General features: G+C 36.2%; 1 protein-coding gene across 2 annotated transcripts in view; it reads left to right on the plus strand.

Annotated features, from left to right (window-relative positions):
- KDM7A (lysine demethylase 7A) overlaps window positions 1–18,664 on the plus strand; it is a 69,299-nt gene that overhangs the window by 38,527 nt on the left and 12,108 nt on the right. For both annotated transcript variants that reach the window (XM_065640698.1, XM_065640702.1), the window contains exons 8-15: window positions 629–716; window positions 1,445–1,551; window positions 4,735–4,826; window positions 9,603–9,692; window positions 10,573–10,782; window positions 12,230–12,354; window positions 12,875–13,032; window positions 17,672–17,769. In XM_065640698.1, the coding sequence (XP_065496770.1) occupies window positions 629–716; window positions 1,445–1,551; window positions 4,735–4,826; window positions 9,603–9,692; window positions 10,573–10,782; window positions 12,230–12,354; window positions 12,875–13,032; window positions 17,672–17,769 (968 nt within the window). The remainder of the gene's footprint in view (window positions 1–628; window positions 717–1,444; window positions 1,552–4,734; window positions 4,827–9,602; window positions 9,693–10,572; window positions 10,783–12,229; window positions 12,355–12,874; window positions 13,033–17,671; window positions 17,770–18,664) is intronic.

The raw sequence follows: 18,664 nt of genomic DNA on the forward strand, positions 1-18,664 counted from the left end.
CTTTGCCATGTTGAATAGTGGAATTCACAAAGACAATATTTCAATTATGTGACAAATCTGCACAGTCAGAGTGCCTAGACTGGATTTTAAAACTGATCATAATTTCACTGGAATTACGATGACTGTATTTATAATTAGTGGAACTACTTCTGAATTCCTATTTGAGAAACTTCAGTATTGCTAAATGACATTTTTATGTTGAGGAAACAGTACAGTAACTTTAAGCAACATGTAAATATTGAAAGTAATATAATTTCTATTTTATTTTTATGACTTTATCTTTCGTTCATTATGTTTTTTCCCTCCTGACTTGCTTATTTTTGTTGATTGGAGGGAAAACCTCTGGGGATTTTTACGCGAAAAATCACTGGCAGTCTCACATTCCCTTCCTCACTCCTAGTAAAAAATATTTTAATCTTAACTCCTTCAGAAATCTATAGTTCCACTAGATACCTAAACCACTGTAACTTACATGTTGCTAAACTTTAGATTACTTATTCATGGCACAGAATACAAATTTGTTTGGTTTTCTCTTTCCAAGTACAGAATTTTTACTTCTATATGTATTTCAAACCACTTTTAGAATAATTTATATGTATATATTAAGTTTCATAATCTGTCATTTCAGGCTGGATTCATGCTGTGCTCACATCTCAGGATTGTATGGCTTTTGGAGGAAACTTTTTGCACAACCTCAATATTGGCATGCAGCTCAGGTTAGTCTCAGCCCTTCCTGTACCTTTTCCTTGTTAAGTAGGGTATTCTTTTAATAGATACTTTTCTTCATGCTCTTAACCAGAATCAAATAGGTACAGGCTCTCAAACAGACAATAGTGACATTTTCAGTTAGACTGTAGCAAGCACATACTCTTATTTCACTTCTTCAAAGTTTGTTTCAAAAGAAAAATGAAGAGTATGCAAAAATTTAAGTGAATAAAAGAAAAAAAAGAAAAAAAGAAAAACTCTACTTTGGAGATTAGTCTAAGTAAGTAAAACAAAACTGAGCAAGCCCAGGTGTGTGACACTGAGTTGAAATGAGTGTCCTCAAGTCAGCATTGCTCTAAGGGCAGCTGTATTTAGTTTTTGTCCAAGATGTGAAGCTGTCTTCTAAACATATTGTTTTTATTTATTACAGTGGAATCCTGATAAAATTCCATCTGTTAAAAGATCACACATTGGGTTTGTATCCTAGTTTTATGAAGTCCAACTTTATTCTTAGAAGTGCCGCAGTCAAACTTGATAAGGTCAGAGCCTGGATGAGACCAGAGTTCAATCTTGTCTGTGGTCTTGTTGGGATTTAACTATGTGATACTTGACTTCTTTTATTTATCATGGCTATGGTTATTTTATTTTATTTTGGACTTTGTGTCTATTTGATTACATATTTGAATAATTAATTCGATAACTAAAACATTCATGTTTTGTAATATTTCAATTTATTCAGGTGTTATGAAATGGAGAAGAGGCTAAAAACCCCGGATCTTTTTAAATTTCCTTTTTTTGAAGCCATCTGTTGGTTTGTGGCCAAAAACTTACTGGAAACATTGAAAGGTAATCCTTGTTTTGTTTTAAGAGATATACATGTATCCACTTCTATTTTTTTCTTTTCATTGATAATGGAGAAAATTATACTGCTGTTGTGTGAACAGAGGAAACTTTTTAAGATGGGAAACAAGACTTTCATTTTTAAATTTTTTAAATTTTTTTAAATTTTATTTATTTTAATTTTATTTTTTTTAAGTCATAGTATTTTTTAACTAGATTTTAGTGAATGCTGCACTGTGACAGTTCTAGATCCAGCAGTTCTTGGTCTTAGTAAATGAACTTTCTGAAAATTACTTTAGTGATTTAAGGTTTCTAGGATAACTCGCACAGTGCAGAAAGGTTAGAGCAATTGGTGATGCATGTACCTTAACGCTTTGTAGCATGCTGCTGCAACCTTTGAACTATTTTATTAGTGGTTTTCATCCAATGCTGACGATGTGTGTGGTCAGTTAAAATATTCCAGATTGTCAAGACAGAGTATCTGAAATCCTGACACAGTGCAGTTATGCAATCAGCCAAATAGGATTAATTTGCCATTATCTGAAAAGACATTGTTAAGGAAGATAGGAAACTTATTTCAATGGCATCAGTTTTTCACTTGGGCTTCTTCCATATCACTTCAGATGTATGAGTACCCTTTGGTAGCCTTTCTCTTCTTCTTTCAGCAAATGACTCTAAATGATCCCACTAACTTTCATGTGTGAGTTTCTTCTCGGTGCCTTTGCAGCTGAATGAAGACGTTTTGTTGCACTTCTACAATTTTCTTTGACCTTTTCAGTCAGTCAAACTACCTGTTTTCTTCTGCTCTTTCTTGTGAAGGGAAAGGTGTCTGTGAGGGCTGTTGTAGGAAAGATGCATCAGTTCTTATGAGCTGTGTCAAATCATTTATATACATGCTTATCAATAGACATCTCAAAAACCTCCTGCTCGTGACAGGTGCTGATCCTTTCCAAACTTCCTCATCTAGTCCTGTAATTTCTAAATCTGTGCCCACATATAACTGATCTTGAGAGAGTGCCTGTCTGGCTTCGCCTTCTTCTCAAATATCTTTCCCTCTGCCTGCTCTATTTAATCTTATTATTAATAATAAATGTCATATTCCAAATGATGGATTTCAAAGGAGACAAACCTTCAGAGGAGGCTGCTGAATTCAGATTCTGCTTTGGAAGAGATCAGAATCTCACGTAACCTTTTTTCTAATACGAAAATAGTCACAGTTATTCTATTTTTTTCAGCAAGTGAAGGTGTTGAACAACCCTTGTTTCTTAAATGAGCATTTAAACTTTCTGGATGAACCTAAAGCAACTCAGAAATCTTACCAAATAGAACAAACTTGCAGAAAACTTTTCCTTCCAAAAAAGAGTATTTTCTTCTTGAAAGCTTGCCTTGCTTGGTCTCACTCCTGTGTATTTAAATTTTACGAACTTGTCAGAAGACATAGGAGCTGTATTCCTGCTGGAAAAGCAGTGGAATATATGTTTCTGTATCATCTAGCTAACTATGAGTTGTGTTCTGTGTCCATTCCCCTCCTCTTCCGCCTCCTCTTTTTATCCTGTGATTCCTTGAGTACATAGACTACGAGCCTCTTGTGTCTTCGGGCAGGGGTATGAACCTTACTCTCATATTATTTTTCATCTATAGGTTAGAAGATATTTTGTTGCAGAACAATGCTATGATCATTTAAAGCCATCATAAAAAATAAAAATTGAGGTTTCCGGTGGCTAGAGTGAAGGTTGTGTTGGGCTTTGGCATCAAGACTCATGCAACTTAGACGTTTAACAGTCAAAATCATTTGTTTTAGAAATAAGGGATGATACCAGTTCAGTTGTGAAAGGTAACCGTGGTGACCAGCTTGTAAAATGTTGAGTACATGGTTGTTAGCAGCACTTGGTGTGAAATTCAGGTCAATAAGCAAAATCAGCACAATGTATCTTTTTGTGCGTCATGTTGGGTTTGTTGGTTTTTGTTGTTGTGGGGTTTTTTTGTTGTTGTTGTTTGGTTTTAGTGATAAGAGGGTCATAAACACTCTGATTTTGTCTCTTCATTAGCAAGAAGTGTTTTATGATATAAGTGTTGTGGCATTCACCTAAACTATTTTTCTTCATAGTTCTTGGAGCTGCAGAATAGGTAACTTGTTTATCTATCTGATACTCATTAATTTTGATTACTCTTATGTCATGCAGTCTTTTCTATTGCAGCTGAAAAATCCAGCCTATGGTGCTGCATTGTATTCCCAAAATTTTAGTAACTGAGTCAGCTAGTGGGCAGCTAGTACCCTTTAACAAATAGGAGGCATCTTGGAGGGTAGAACAGCTGTTAAGTAACAGAACTTTGCTTTTTCTGCCAGCAGACTAATCCATTATCCATAAGAACAGTGGTTTGTTATTGTACTCTTTTAAGGAAATAAAATGAGCCAAATAGTTCTAGTGTTGGTCCATTTGCTATTGAGAAGTGGAAATATTTGTCAGGAACACTGGGAGAAGTTGCAATCTACTTTTGACTCTTTCCAGGAAGTTTGTCTTTTTCCTTCTTTTTTTCCCCCACGAAGGAAAAGAGAAAATATAAAAGGAGTTGCAATCACTTGGGAGCACCAGCTTTCTTAAGAAGAGCAGCTTCTGTAGCAGAGTGATTTCACTTCCTGTCCCCTTTGATTTTGGGAGGAAAAATGATGTAAACTGGGGGAGAACTGTGATATTTGGAAGGGTGACAGAAAATGTTTGGGAAGTGGAAGTGTGCTGGCGTGAACCATTTGCTCTATGTATGGGAATAAGCAATAGGAATTTTAATCTAGAGATACATCCCACATCCTTCTGGTCTGCTTTGACTAAAATATTTCTGAATGAAATAGAAGTGATTTCTTTTTTCAAATAGGTTTTCTCTCGTTCTGTATTTTAGGTCTGTTTTATTCCGGTTGAACTTTAGTATGTTGTAAACTACCCCTAATTCACCCAGAAATTAGTAAAAAAAAATTATGTAGAATAACTTTAGCCTGCCGTTTTTTTTGTTTTGTTTTTGTTTTGTTTTGTTGCAGTTTACACACAAATACAGGATGTCATGTTTCATTTGCTTGCATGATTTTTCCTTTTTTGTGCTGTTGCACAATGACAACTTCATTGGCTGAAGGGTAGGTATCATTCTATTGTTTTCACTGTTAGCGTGTTTCTAAATTGGTATCTGTATCCTTTTTAGAACTGAGGGAAGATGGTTTCCAGCCTCCAAGCTATTTAGTGCAAGGAGTGAAGGCTTTACTTACTGCTTTAAAATTATGGATGAAAAAAGAAGTAAGTATAAGTGATTTTTTTTTTTTTTTTTTCCTATTTTGGTGAGCTCTGTTTTGATATAGAAGTGAAGGTCTATGCCCTTTTAAAGTTTAAGATTATTTTTAGCTGTTAATGAGTACTGAAAGACTCTATGGAGAGTATGTACTGTTGATCTGTGGAAGAATCATCATGACAACTTTGTATTCCATGATGCTAATAAAGTCTTTTTAGACCAATTAATAAGATCTTGTAGCTGATAGAAGTAGAATCTTGTTTCTCCTCAGGATGGGATAAGAGTGCTAGAGGATAAGCTGATAAGGTGCAGCTTTTTTCTAACAAATCTGTTTATATAGTTGATTCATCCTAGTCTGAGGCAATGGAGGGATGGAATGCCTTGATATTTAGCATTTTTCATTAATGTCAGTGCTCTGGAGAACACATTTCAGGTAAGCATGTATGACTGAAGAGTCGGTTTAACTTCAGATGAGGGTATTAACTTCAGTTGAATACTGTCACTGCTGAACATTGGCTGACTCTTGTAAAATCATTGTGTTGTCTGTGCTGGCTTTGCTGGTGCTCTGCTCTCCAGGAAAGCGTATTTGTTTTGGCACAGCCCTGGATCTGGCCTAACTCCATGTGTTTTCTCATGTGCCTGAGCTAATAAGCCCTCTTGGAATCTGCTTCTGGGAAGTGCTGTTCACTGACAGACAGTTTAGTTCTGACTGAGCTTATTAATTCTAGTTTGTTGCTGGCCATGCTGACTTGAACTGGCTTTTGGAGATCTGTTTGGTCTTTCTGCCCACAAATTCTTGTAAGAGAATTTACTATACAACAGGTGTGATATTTTACGCAGCGCTGCACCCAATGTAATAAGCTTTATGGAACTGAACAAGAGGTGCAAATGCAGAGTGGTTACTCTGTGTGGAATCATCTGGGGTCCAGCCTCTGTAGCATTAGTGGTTCCAGATGGACCTTTGCTGGCCCTCCGTAACTTCTCTGAGTTGGTTCTCCAGTGTCTCCTTGTCTATGCCATGCTGGATCAAAGCTAGCTAGTAAGCAGTGTAGCAGTATTTACAGAATGTTGTGCCTAAGCTGCTAAGCCATGTGTGAATCCAAGCTGTCTCTGCATCCGTGGCATGGATAATAAGCCAGCAATCAGACTGCCGATAACCGAGATCAAACATAGCTTATATGAATCCTTATTTTAATTTGATATTGGGTTGGAACTCCTCTTTTCTGGATTGCTGTAGCATAGTATTGTAGCATTTGTGTACTGTCTAGTAGCTCATTAAATAGTTTGATTAATACTTCATCTAGAATGTGATAAGTTTCCTACTTTTCCATGGTAAAAAAAATGAATTGTACGTGCTGCCTTCTGAATGCATATTAGTGAGACCTGTGGGCATTCCCAAACCACTGGCTGAACAGACACTTTGATTGTGAGGAAACCGCACAGCATCAGTGATCTAGTCACAATGTTGTCTGCTGTCCTCCAGCTATCATACTTTGTACCTTGCGTTCATCTTTTCTCGCTGCTGCTTCATAAGTGAGCTAATCTTTCCTTTGCAGCAGGCCATGTGCGTGATAGGGTTGTTGCTGTACGCAGCTGAAGACAGAAGGAGCTTTGTACATTGCTGTATGATCTGCTCATGCTGGGGTTTTCAGGCAGATTCCAAAAAAAGGATGACGACTGAATACTCCACAAATGAGAAGTCTACTCGTGAGGTTACACATTTGTACCGGGGAATATGTCTTTTCAAGACGTGAATTATCTTAGTGAATTGCTTTAGACCATTTGCTGGAGAATTTCAAACTCATCTTCAGCAGGGCAGCATTGTCTTAATTTCTGCAATACTTTAAAACTGCCAAAAATTACAAGATGCTGAGGCTAGAGATTGAGTGCTACTAAAATTATTTTAGTTTTCATGTCTTGATTTGAGTTCAGTTTGTGCAAGGCTTTTATCACTACGTGTATGCTCCGATTACTTTGATGCAGATCATCAGTCTGCAGGTTAGTTGATACACACAGTGACAATGTTGCCTGAACTCCAGGTTTTTAGCTCTGGCTTCCTTCCAGCTTGCATAAGCAACAGGTCTCAGATTCAATTTTTCAGATGTTTGATTCATATACTAGTAAAATTATTTTGGGCAACTGTTCTGTGCTTTTAAAAAAAGTATTAATAGCTGTTTTAGAAGAAAAAAAAAAACCACCACCAAAAAAACCCCAAAAAAGTAAGCCTGGGATGTCGCATTTATTATTTTGATTTTATGTTCATTTTTTGTGTACATTTTAAAGTATTGATATACTTCATTGTGATGCTAATTTCCAAAGATGGGTGGATTCGTTTGCCTACCAAGACTTCTTTTTTAATCTGTATCTCTTGATTTAAGATGTTTCTTTTTCCTCTGTATATTTCAAACATTTACAAACCCCTTTCTTGAACCATAGCTTTTTTTTCATTATTTTATTTACCTGCAATTTACATCTGACATGCTTAGGCTATTTTGCTGCTACTCTTCTCCTTAGTACAGGAGAATTCCTTAGTCCCAAAGGCTACTTGTTCTTTTCCAGGAGGCAAGATGCAGAGAAAACTTAAAACCAAGTTATTCAATAACGATAATAACTTTTCAGTTATGGCTTCTGAATATGAATACCAGCACCGCATTGAGGTGAACCGCATGTTACTCGTTGCACCTCAGCCTACTTCCTGTAAAGAGATTTTAGACCTGTACAGTATTGCCACGAACCATATGTTGACCTAAAGAAAATGGGAAGAGCAACAGTAACTCCAAAGTGTCAGAAAATATTTAACATTCAAACTTGTTTTCACATGGACCAAAAGATGTGCCATATTCAAATACAAAGCCTCTTGTCAACAACTGTGACCACTTTAGAATGAACCAGTTCATTGCATGCTGAAGCAACATTGTTGGTCAAGAAATCAGTTTCTGGCATAGCGCTATTTGTAGTTACTTTTGCTTTCTCTGAGAGACTGCAAATAATAAGATGTAGACATTAACACCTCATGAATACATTTAACTTTCCATTTAGCTATAGCTTTATTCAGCATGATTGTAGATAAGGGTAGCAGCAAACAATCATTGGAGCTTAAAGAACATTTTTAAAATAAGTACCAAGGCCTCATATTTGTTCTGAAACTGTTTATTTTCGGGGAATACTGTTTAATTTAATTGTCTTGATTTTTCACATTCATGTTCTGTAGGTATTCATATTTCCTGCCCATCCTTTCCTTCTGTCAGACTGTTAGGTTATATATCCATTTGAATTTATTCACATATTTAAGTTCTTTGGATGCACTTTTAAAAAAATTATATAATATTACAATAATGAAATATTAAATTATATTTTAAATTTTAAATCTGATATAAACAAATATCTGATATAAACTATAATTTTATATCTGATATAAACTAAATTTGCATTAGGAAGGCTTTTTGGTATTTTTAAACCAGAAGAACTTTGCAGTCAGTCAGTGTTTTGGAGGATTACAACAGTCACCTTCTTCTTGAAGTCTTCATGGACAGGAAGGCTTTTGGGAGAGTCAAATCCTTAAGTAGAAAGGACTGAATAGTCTAAAATGACAAGTAAACTTGCTGGAAAAATTACATAGTTTAGTGACAGAGGTGCCGTGTTCCCAAGTGTGAATGTGTAGAGGTGATGCATGCAAAGAATGAACAACGGTAAATAATAGCAGCTGATTTAATCTTTCCTGTATAAATAATGGTACTGAAATGAATCATTATACCATGGTTATACATCCATCTTGGGTTTTTTGTGGGGGGGGGAGTGCGGGAGAGAGTGTTTGTTTTAATGACTGAGAGGAAGCCAGGTTCAATGAAATGCACATAAAATATCAGATTGCTTCTAGCAATAATTTTGCTGCTGAATCTCAGTTTTGAATGTGGGTAGCTGAAAGTGTTTGTGGGATAGTTTTCCACTTAAACAGTCAATTAAGGGGATACCGGAGTTCATGTTAGTCATTCTGGTCTATGCGTGAGTGCTGTTTCGTCTATTTAGTTCTAACTAAAAATGTTTTGAAGCACATTTAAACTGTACATACAAAATATTAAACCTCTTTTTTACTAGATCTAACTGTAGAGTGTTTGGACTTACTCAGATTGGTTATATATATATATATATATATATATATATATATATATGAAATCTATCTCAGATACTATTTCAGAGGATTGAAGGGAACATAAACTGTAACAGTTTCCTAAATTTTTTTATAGGGAATGATTTTTTTAAATTCCTTTCTCCAACCTACAAGATTCTAAATAAGTTAAGGTATTTTTTTAAAGCAAAATGTGAGGCAGATGTCTAAAAATCTGCATGTTGGTTACGGATTATTATTCCTGATTTGCTCTTTAGATTAAATTTTTGCCATAGTGAAATTCCCGTAGTATTTAACTGTTTCAAAGGTCATGACTCTAGTAAGTTTCTGAAGTGTGGCTCTATACTGATTCTAAAGAGAAAAAAAGAAGCTGATTGGTGTACTGAGGGTAAAAAAATTGAAGCAGTTGTGAGTATGGCTTTGTATTGCTCTTTCTTTGGATTCTTAGAGACACTGAGGTGTATCTGCTGCCTTCTAAAGTTTGGACTGGAAGCTTCAGTGTGTGTGTGTGTCTGTGCTGGCAGTTTGCAGTCATTATTGCATAAATTAATCTGTTTTTTTCCTTTTAATTTTTTCCCATGTAGTTTTATTTCCTATTTATTCTGGGTTTATGTGAAAAAAATGAATTAAGCATCTTTTCTTCCTTTTTTGCATACAGCTTGTAACAGAACATGCCTTTGAAATTCCAGACAACATTAGGCCTGGGAATCTCATAAAAGAGCTCTCAAAAGTGATTCGTTCTGTAGAGGTAAGAACAGAGGCAACCCTACAAAAGCCTGCAGAAAAAATATCTTTGAATCAGGGAATTCTATAGTAGTTATGCCTCTGATTGACCATATTCACCTTTTAATTTATTTAACATTCATTAATAATAGAAAATCAAGAGGAACACTGCTGGGAGTACTAAGCTATGAAGCTATGGGTATTTCAGATAAAGAAAATGTATAGTGAGGGTGTTTTTTGTTGGTTTTGCCTTTTTTTTTTTAATGTGTATTTTTAATGGTGAAATTAGTTGTAGGTCAGTATTTCTAAAATATTCACACTTATTACTACTTACAATAGTTACTGTGAATATGTTGTTAGTTTAATTTGAAATTCTGTGCATATTACATTCTCCTATGCTTGTTTGTTAGATCTGGTCCACTTGTCATCTCTTTTGCTCTTTTCCTTACTATTTGTTGCTATTTGCTGTATAGTCTGTTTTGTTTCCTCTTTTCCCCTCCTTTACCAATGTTTTGCTCCTTTATTCCTTAATAAATATTGATTCTTGAAAAATTCTCACGTTTGCATGTGGAGAGAACAGTTCTGAGAACTGAAGAGAAACGTGATATGTTGGGTACAACACGTCTATCCTATGCTGCCTTCATGAATTAAACCTTATGTTTTGGTGGTAACTTTTGGTGTTAAGCACCACTATGATGGGAGATTATAAAAGACCCAAATGGGAAAGGGGTGCAGTAGAACTAAAGTTTGTACATCAAATCCATAGGAAATACGTAGTACTTCTCTAAAAGGTCTAACAATTTTATTTATATAACTTACATTTAATTAGATGAGTAAGAAGCAACACTTAAATATGTGGATTTACTCCTCTGAGACTATTCTGAAATATGTGGTTTTAATTAAAGGAGGAAAACAGCAAACTAGTTAAAACTCAGGGAATTCTTGGTGTGTGTCCATCTTCACGGTCTTCGCATGAAACAACTTCCCCTCACCACTCCAGAAGAAGGGTGAGGAAACTGCGGGACCATGCTACCAAAACTCCTTCTAACCTGGACATCCTGGAACTCCACACCAGGGCAGTACTGAAAAGGCTGGAGATGTCACCGTGGGAAGAGGCAAGTTTTGAGTTGTGTGCAAGAAAAACAAAACCGGAGTAGATTTCTAATCTCTGTTGAAAGGGAAAAGCTTTTAATGTGCATAAGAATACAAGCTATTGCTCTTTGTCTTACGAGACATGGATAGATTTGTTTTCAGTTTCTTTGAGTTTTCCTGATAGGAATTTCTCTCTTCCTTGATATTTTTTTTGTGGAGATTCTTTCAACCTTTTGGTTTGGAAAATGCCTTGAAGCCTTGAACTACCTTCTTCAAGTATAGTTTTTGAATTAGGACTGCTGTAGCTATCAAGTACTACTTTGAATCAGTTCTGTGAAGAAAAGGGAGCTTGCAAAGCCTTGACTTGGTGAGGCTCTGAGCCAGCCTGCTTCTCTATGTCTTTTTTAGATAGTTGTTTCTTATAGTTCAGTTACTGTAATTTGATTAGCCATGTTTTTCAATCATGTTCCTATTTCCTATATGGCTGTGCCACCCTACCAGTAAACCTAGGGCTGTCTTTGGTCTCCATTGTGGAGCTATGGGCTTTGTAGTCGTATTACAAAACTATCATGGAGTGAATGAGTGAAATGTTCTCTCTTGAAATTTTTTTTTATGTTTTTTGACCTTATTTCAAAAACCAGCAACAGATATTTGAGAAGGAGTGAGAGAATGGAAATAAGTAGCTTTATAAAAGGAAATATGTAGCTTTCTGAGAATAAGAAATGCTGACAAATTTAGTTGGGACAGGATGGATTGTCATAGTCGAAGAATACTGATTTGGGTCTTTATATTGATCTTCATGAGGCATGAACAAGAGACACTCAACCCTCAAAGACAGGAAGCTGAACTTAAAATTTACCACAAATAATTAACCCTTTGCAGTTCATTGCTACAAAACAAATGTTTAGGAGTATTAGTCATTGCCATTTAATGTAGAAATACATTGTTCACTATCAGTATTGGCTTGTAAAAAATATATATATTATTTTACGTGTTCCTGGTTTGGCCCAAAAGTGTGTCACTGATTGCTTCAGAGTATATGTTAAATGTAAATTGTTTTGAGCTGCTTCTGGCAGGTTACTTTCCACTATAAATCAGTTCTGGGATACTAGTTCCAGGGACCAGATACCCAATCCAGGAGTTGTCTTATCAGTTCCAAGCTCAGCTTTTGGCTTATGTATCTTGGATTTCTTTGTTTTGAATACAGTGATAATTCTCCAAAGGAAACATAAAGGAATATTATAGTAAAGTTGTAGTTGTTTCATATGCTTCAGGAGAGTATAGATGATTCAAGGAAGAAGATGCAGTGTACTTTTTTTTTTACATCCAAACAGGTTTTGTCTGAGCTTTCTTCAGCTGGTTATCAGGAAGGCAATGATCCTAGTGCTGATTTTAAGCTTTATGTAGTGCAGAAAAAAAAATTGCATTTATAGAAATAAATAATAAGCAATATTGCTTTTATTTTTTTAGGATACCACAAGCTCTAAACTGAATGGGAGATTTAACAAGCCCTTTCAGCCATCTTCTACAGTACCTGAATGGCGAACAAAAGACAATGATCTTCGCCTTCTGCTGTCAAATGGAAGAATAATTAGGTACAAAGGGTTAATTGTGGATCACCTTTTCTTAGTCATTATGGTCTGGAGCATGCTAATTGTTAATAACATTTCTGTTTGTGGAGCTCTAAATTCCCTTTTACCAGTAATATTCGTGTTAGGAATATAGAAGGTGTGTGTTGTCTGTTGTGTCTGCTGTCCCCTAGTGGAGCCATGGTTAGGAGTGAAGAGGAGGAGATTCTTTGCATGTTCCTTTGTTACAGGATTTCAATCAGTTGCTCGTTTGGGTTTGTACTGAAGGGAATGCTTCAAAGTAGAAACGGTTACTTTGTATCTACCTATTAGAGTGATTCTCATTAAAAAAATTCTGGTGTAAAACTTTGCATCTTTATCAAAATGATAGCTGTACAGGCAGTAAAATGGGAATACACACAATCTGGAATGAAGAGACGAATATAAGTTACAGTTGCATCTCAAGAGTGTATTGTAGATAATGAAAAGAAAACAATTGCTTCAGGTTTTCTAAGAATAACATGATTTTTTTTTTCTTGTGAGACAGAGATGAGAGACGCCCATTTACAGATCGAAGTCTGTACACAGCAGACAGTGAAGATGAAGATGACAGGACAAGGTCAAAAAAGACAACTGTTAAGGTAGAAGACCAGCCCTCAGGATTTGAAGGAGAAGAAAATGCAGATGCCCAGAAACCACTGAACAGTAAGCTTGTCTCTAAGTCTTGTCAGTTGAACATTTTGATGATCTTGAAGAGGGTCTAACTATTGTGAAGTCTGACTGAAATTTTACCAAAGTATGAAGAAGATGAGCTAATGGATCAGAGAAGTAATATTAGAAGTTAAAATATGTCAAATACTGTCTGTCTACTGAAGAAGCTAACAGGGTAAAATTGAAAAGTAAAACTCACCTTTTTTGTTACTGCTATCTCGGATACTGTGTACAGCATTTTTCAGAGTGGAGGTTTAATTGGCATTCTAGATGACTGTTTGTTCCTTTTGGTCTGTTTCACACTGCAAGAATGCTGATTCTTCTTGATCAAAATATACTTCAGTGTGAAAAGTTAATTACATCATTCACTGTAGAGAATAAAAGATCATATCATGTAGCTGATTTTAAACCTATCTTATATTTCACTTTTCTGTTCCATTTGGTGATTACATACTTGATAATAAAATTTTGTATGTTTTTGTTGTGGTTTAACCTGGCAGGCAGCTAAACACTACAGACAGCTTTGGCTTGCTTCCCCCCTTCCAGTGGGATAGGGGAGAGAATCAGAAAAAAAATGGTAAACCTCATGGGTTACAATAAAGACAGTCTTAACAGGAGAGAAGTGGATAATCATGATAATAATAAACGAGTGATGCACAATGCAAGTGCTCACCACCCGTCAACCAATACTGAGACAGTTCGTGAGCAGCGTTCACCCCTTGGCAAACTCTCACCAAGTTTCTATACTAAGCAAGATGTCATATGGTAGGGAATATCCCTTTGGCCAGTTTGGGTCAGCTGTCCTGGCCATGCCCCCTCCCAGCGTCTTGGGCACCGCAGCCTCTGTGCTGGCAGGGCAGTATGAGAAGCTGAAAAGTCCTTGACTTGGTGTTACACATTGTTTAGCAACAACTAAAGCATCAGTGTGTTACCAACTATTATTCAACTATTATTATTCTCATTCTAAATCCAAAGCACAGCACTGTACCAGCTACTAGGAACAAAATTAACTCTGTCTCAGCCAAAACCAAGACAGTTTTGCTAATGAATAGATTTATTCCATACAAGTGATCAAACATAATTTAGCTTTAATAAAATCTTATATTTTCAACCTTTGTGGTAATCTGCAAGGCTCGGGAAGAATTTAGGTTATCTGTAAAGCACTTTAATTCCACTTTCCAATACTTAAAACCATCCTTCACTAGGCATTAATCTGTTTTGGTCTTTCTGTAGCCTCAGGCCTTCCTGCCAAGTGTTCAGCAGTGCATTAGTAAAGTATCAATACTGAATGCCTGTTTTCATTGCCTGTTTTTAATAACACTATCCATGTGCAATAAGAAATTGGTCCTTGATGTAGCTGTTCAGCTCTGTTTAATTGTAAAAGTCCCATCCTTTCACAGTGGAGGGTATGTATTAGGAAACTGAGGTCAACACCTAAAAGATAACAAGACTCCTCTAGAGACTTACAGTTCCTTTAATTTCCTGCACAACAATCTGTAACAACATCTGAGTCCATTATCAGCCTGGAGATAGATATATAGATATATAATTTTTTTTTTAACAAGGCAATTTGAAATTGTGCTTCCAGAGGTCACAGAGAACAGTATTAAAAAATTTGGACAAGGAAGAGATCCCTCTTGGATAGTCATGAACCAACAAGGCAAACAGCTTGTTGAGTGAAGGCTCAGGTATATGTGGTCGTTTTCCACTTAAAAGTTAAACTGAGTAAATTAAACTGATTTTTACACTTGAATCAAAGATTAAATCATACAGAAAAATGGCAGGTTTACTTCAAAATTTTTCATCTTATTTGATACAGAATAAATGTGGCAGTGTGTATCTAATTGTAAGAAAGATGCTTAGAACAATAAGTGAATGCTCAGATTGTTCTTCCAGAATTTGAGTACTCAGGACTATCACTAATATTTTTAATTGATTAGTGAGAGTCGTCAGATTTCCCTATTAGAGATCACCTACATTTGATTACTTTGCCTTAACTGAAGGTCTACAGAGAGAGATAAGCTGTTTTTAGCGGAAAATTCCATAAAAGGAACTACCTGTTTCTATAACAGCTGCTACCTTCCATTGTTCTTACTGGGATTTAGGCCAAGGCGCAATGTCCACAGAGAGGTGCCTTTAAAGGGATCAAGCTCTATATAGCTTTATGTGTCATGCTAAGATCCTGGTTCTAAATGGTGACCCAGTGTTATCAGAGAGACAACGATCAAGTGCTGTGCTTAATGGAGCAAGACACTTTGTGTGGAGGAAGGGAAGGTGTTTTGAGATATTTTTTTGAATTCATGTTAGCTTAGCCTGATCTTGCAGATAATGACTGCTTTCATTCATCTGATTTCTGGAGTATTCCACGCAGTCTCTGGAAGGGTGCAGGGCCATAACTTTATCTGGGGGTAAACCGGTTCATTTTAAAGTAACAACAGTATTTACCAAGGTAACTCACAAAAACAACAAACAAAAAGCAAGACCCAACTAGTATATTTAGACCGATTTTTAAACATTTTTTTTAAGCTTAGTTACACATCACATTCATGGATGAAGAGATGAGGGGTCCTAATAACATGTGATGTGGTGTGAAGATCAGTAAATATATCTGAAATCTGTATCTGAAAGAGAAGGGTGGGAAAATTACAGTAGTCTTTTGCAGGGGTATGTAGAAAGTGGGTGGTGGGAAAAGCAGTGACCATATTTAGATATCCTTATTTGTTCTTGCTCCTTCCTTTAAATTGTCTCTAAGTCTGGAGCAATATTTCCTTTGAAAAAGGTAGTAACCCAAAGGAAAATTCATTTGCGCTACATAATGGTATTATTTTCTGCATCATGCATGCTGTTGCTTATCCTAGAATCTTGTTTCCCGTTTTGAAATGAGCTGAAGGCTTGAGTTATCATCAGAAATCCCTTGGGGTTTTTTGAGCTAAAGTAATTTAGAATATTCATTTATTTTCATATGTTGACCATTACTTTATTTAGCTTAACTTCATATACAGTGTTGTTGCTCATTTAGTGTGTTCAGATATTCCTCACAGTTCTACTATTTTAAGTTTAATTAGTCTTCTCTGGATTTTGGTCCCAGCTGTTCTTTGTATTCACCTTCTGATAACCTGTCTCATTCTTTGCTTTCTTCTGACTCTAAAACTAAATTCCGCTTATACAGTGTTTAGAAATTAGTGATATCTCCTGAAATATATTTGACACCTATTTATGAGCTTTGCCACAGTCTATAAAAGGAACAAAATCCTACTAGAATTGCAGTGTATATAGGGTTACAAATACATCTTTTATGCTTGCATAATTTATGAGTATGAAGAATTATGTTCTGTTGATGTAGTTTCATATAAAACTACGCTGAAAGCAAACCAACGCAGATCAAAATTAGGTCTGGAATGAAGACAAGTAAAATTAAAATGTTGGTTTGCTTTCAGCGTAGTTTTATATGAAATTGTGAGTATTTGAAAACTTGAAAAAGTTATGTTGCTTCCTTTATGCTCTACCTTCTTGACACACATTCATAAGTTTTTATTCTATTTGGCTTTTCTCAAAAAAACTTTCGCTAGTTGAACTGCATATTGTAGTCTGTCACAAATTTGTACTTAGTCAAGATTTCTGCCAGCAGCCTTGACACGTATACATACAGCCCACTGACCCCAAGCCTTGGATTCCAACGCTTGAAAATGTGTTTCCCACTCGTGGCTGTTTAGGACATATGCTGCCTTTTAGGAGTATGAGCTGCCGAGAGCTGCTTAGCTACTTCATGTTTGAGTTCTTTCGGCACTTCAAAAAGTAAACCATGTGGACTAAGTGGCTGATTTGATTGATTGCTTTGTCATATGTCAGTGGTTTTGATGTCTATTTTGACACCTCATTTTCTGATTAGTACTTTGTTACTACTAGGAAAAAGCATGTCTAAGGTTGGTATTTCCTCTCCTCCTCTTCCTTTTCAGGTCTTTCTGTGATGAAAACCAATGCAAGTGTATTGTATAACATTACAGTAATATTTTAATCTTTAACAGGTGTACATTTCACCCCTGATTGGCGACTCTGTATTAGCACAAAACAGGCAGAATTTGCCAGTAAATTGTGATGTAAATGTAAAATTCCAAGTAACACAATGATTTTTTTTTTTTTTACCTTTAAATTGCTTAATATCCCGACTTCCATGTTTAGTGTTTCTGTATAACTGTCTTTGTTTTTAAACAAGGAAATTCCAGGTTTAAAGAGTCTAAGACAAAGTAATATTGAAAATTACTTCTAATTAACATTTTCTGAGAACCACGTCTCTGACTCTAGCCTTTATACAAAAGCAGAAATTGCCCAAGGTGCCATCTCCGGAGTATGTGCTGTATGGGAAGAGAAAAAATATTTGCTCCTGCTGCACCTGATTTCTCCTCCTCTGGCTTCATCTAGTCAGTTGCTTGAGGGGTCTATTGGTCAACAGTAGGGCAACTCGCTAGAGTTTTAAGCAAACTTGACTTGTGGACCAGATCAATATGTGGATGTGCTTTTGTTTACAGACTGTTTAAAACTAAATATGTGTTTCTTGATCTTTACTTCCAAAATAATTGTTAAATATTATATGTGATAAATGTTGGGTCTTATATTTTAATTTTTCTCTCCTCAGTGTTCTTTGAAAGTGTGAAAGCAGAACTCAGGAATGGATCCTCAGAATACTCTGATATTTCTGATTCAGAAGAATCTGAGCCTGATTGCACTACACAGGTATAGTGAGAAAACGTCACAAAAGTTAACGAAGGAATTAAATAGAATTTTGTTCACTCACTTCAAATTTATCTGGTCGAAGTTTGTGTTAAAAGAACAAGAACAAAGTATTAACTTATTGTTCAAGTTAATATCTCAAAGTTATGGTTCTTCCTCATTCTTCTTTTATTCTAGCACTGAGAAAAATTACAAGATATGCTATCTTGACCCAAATTTTATGATCTTCTTTGTCATTAAAGTTGGGCTGGCAGCCCTGCTCTTGAACATGCAAAGTCTAAGAAAAGTTATATCCTAGTTGCTTTGTTCATTTCTTCCATAACAAGTCTAAATTTTATCATTAGAATTATGAATATCTACCACAGAGTTTCATTTTAGAGCATCGTTAAATGGAAACAATCTTCACAGAATCACATGATATTAGGGATTGGAAGGGACCTCTAAAGATCATCTAGTCCAATCCCCCTGCCAGAGCAGGAACACCCAGATGAGGTTACACAGGGAGGCGTCCAGGCGGGCTTTGAATATCTCCAGAGAAGGAGACTCCACAGCCTCCCTGGGCAGCCTGTTCCAGTGCTCTGGCACCCTCACCGTGAAGAAGTTTCTTCTCATATTTAAGTGGAACCTCTTGTGTTCCAGTTTGCACCCATTAGCCCTTGTCTTACCATTGGTTGTCACCGAGAGGAGCCTGGCTCCATCCTCGTGACACTCACCCTTTACATATTTATAAACATTAATGGGGTCACCCCTCAGTCTCCTCCAAGCTAAAGAGACCCAGCTCCCTCAGCCTTTCCTCATAAGGGAGATGCTCCACTCCCTTCATCATCTTTGTGGCTCTGCACTGGACTCTCTCCAGCAGTTCCCTGTCCTTCTTGAACTGAGGGGCCCAGAACTGGAC

The sequence above is a fragment of the Caloenas nicobarica genome, chromosome 1 (assembly GCF_036013445.1).
Source record: "Caloenas nicobarica isolate bCalNic1 chromosome 1, bCalNic1.hap1, whole genome shotgun sequence".
NCBI lineage: Eukaryota > Metazoa > Chordata > Aves > Columbiformes > Columbidae > Caloenas > Caloenas nicobarica.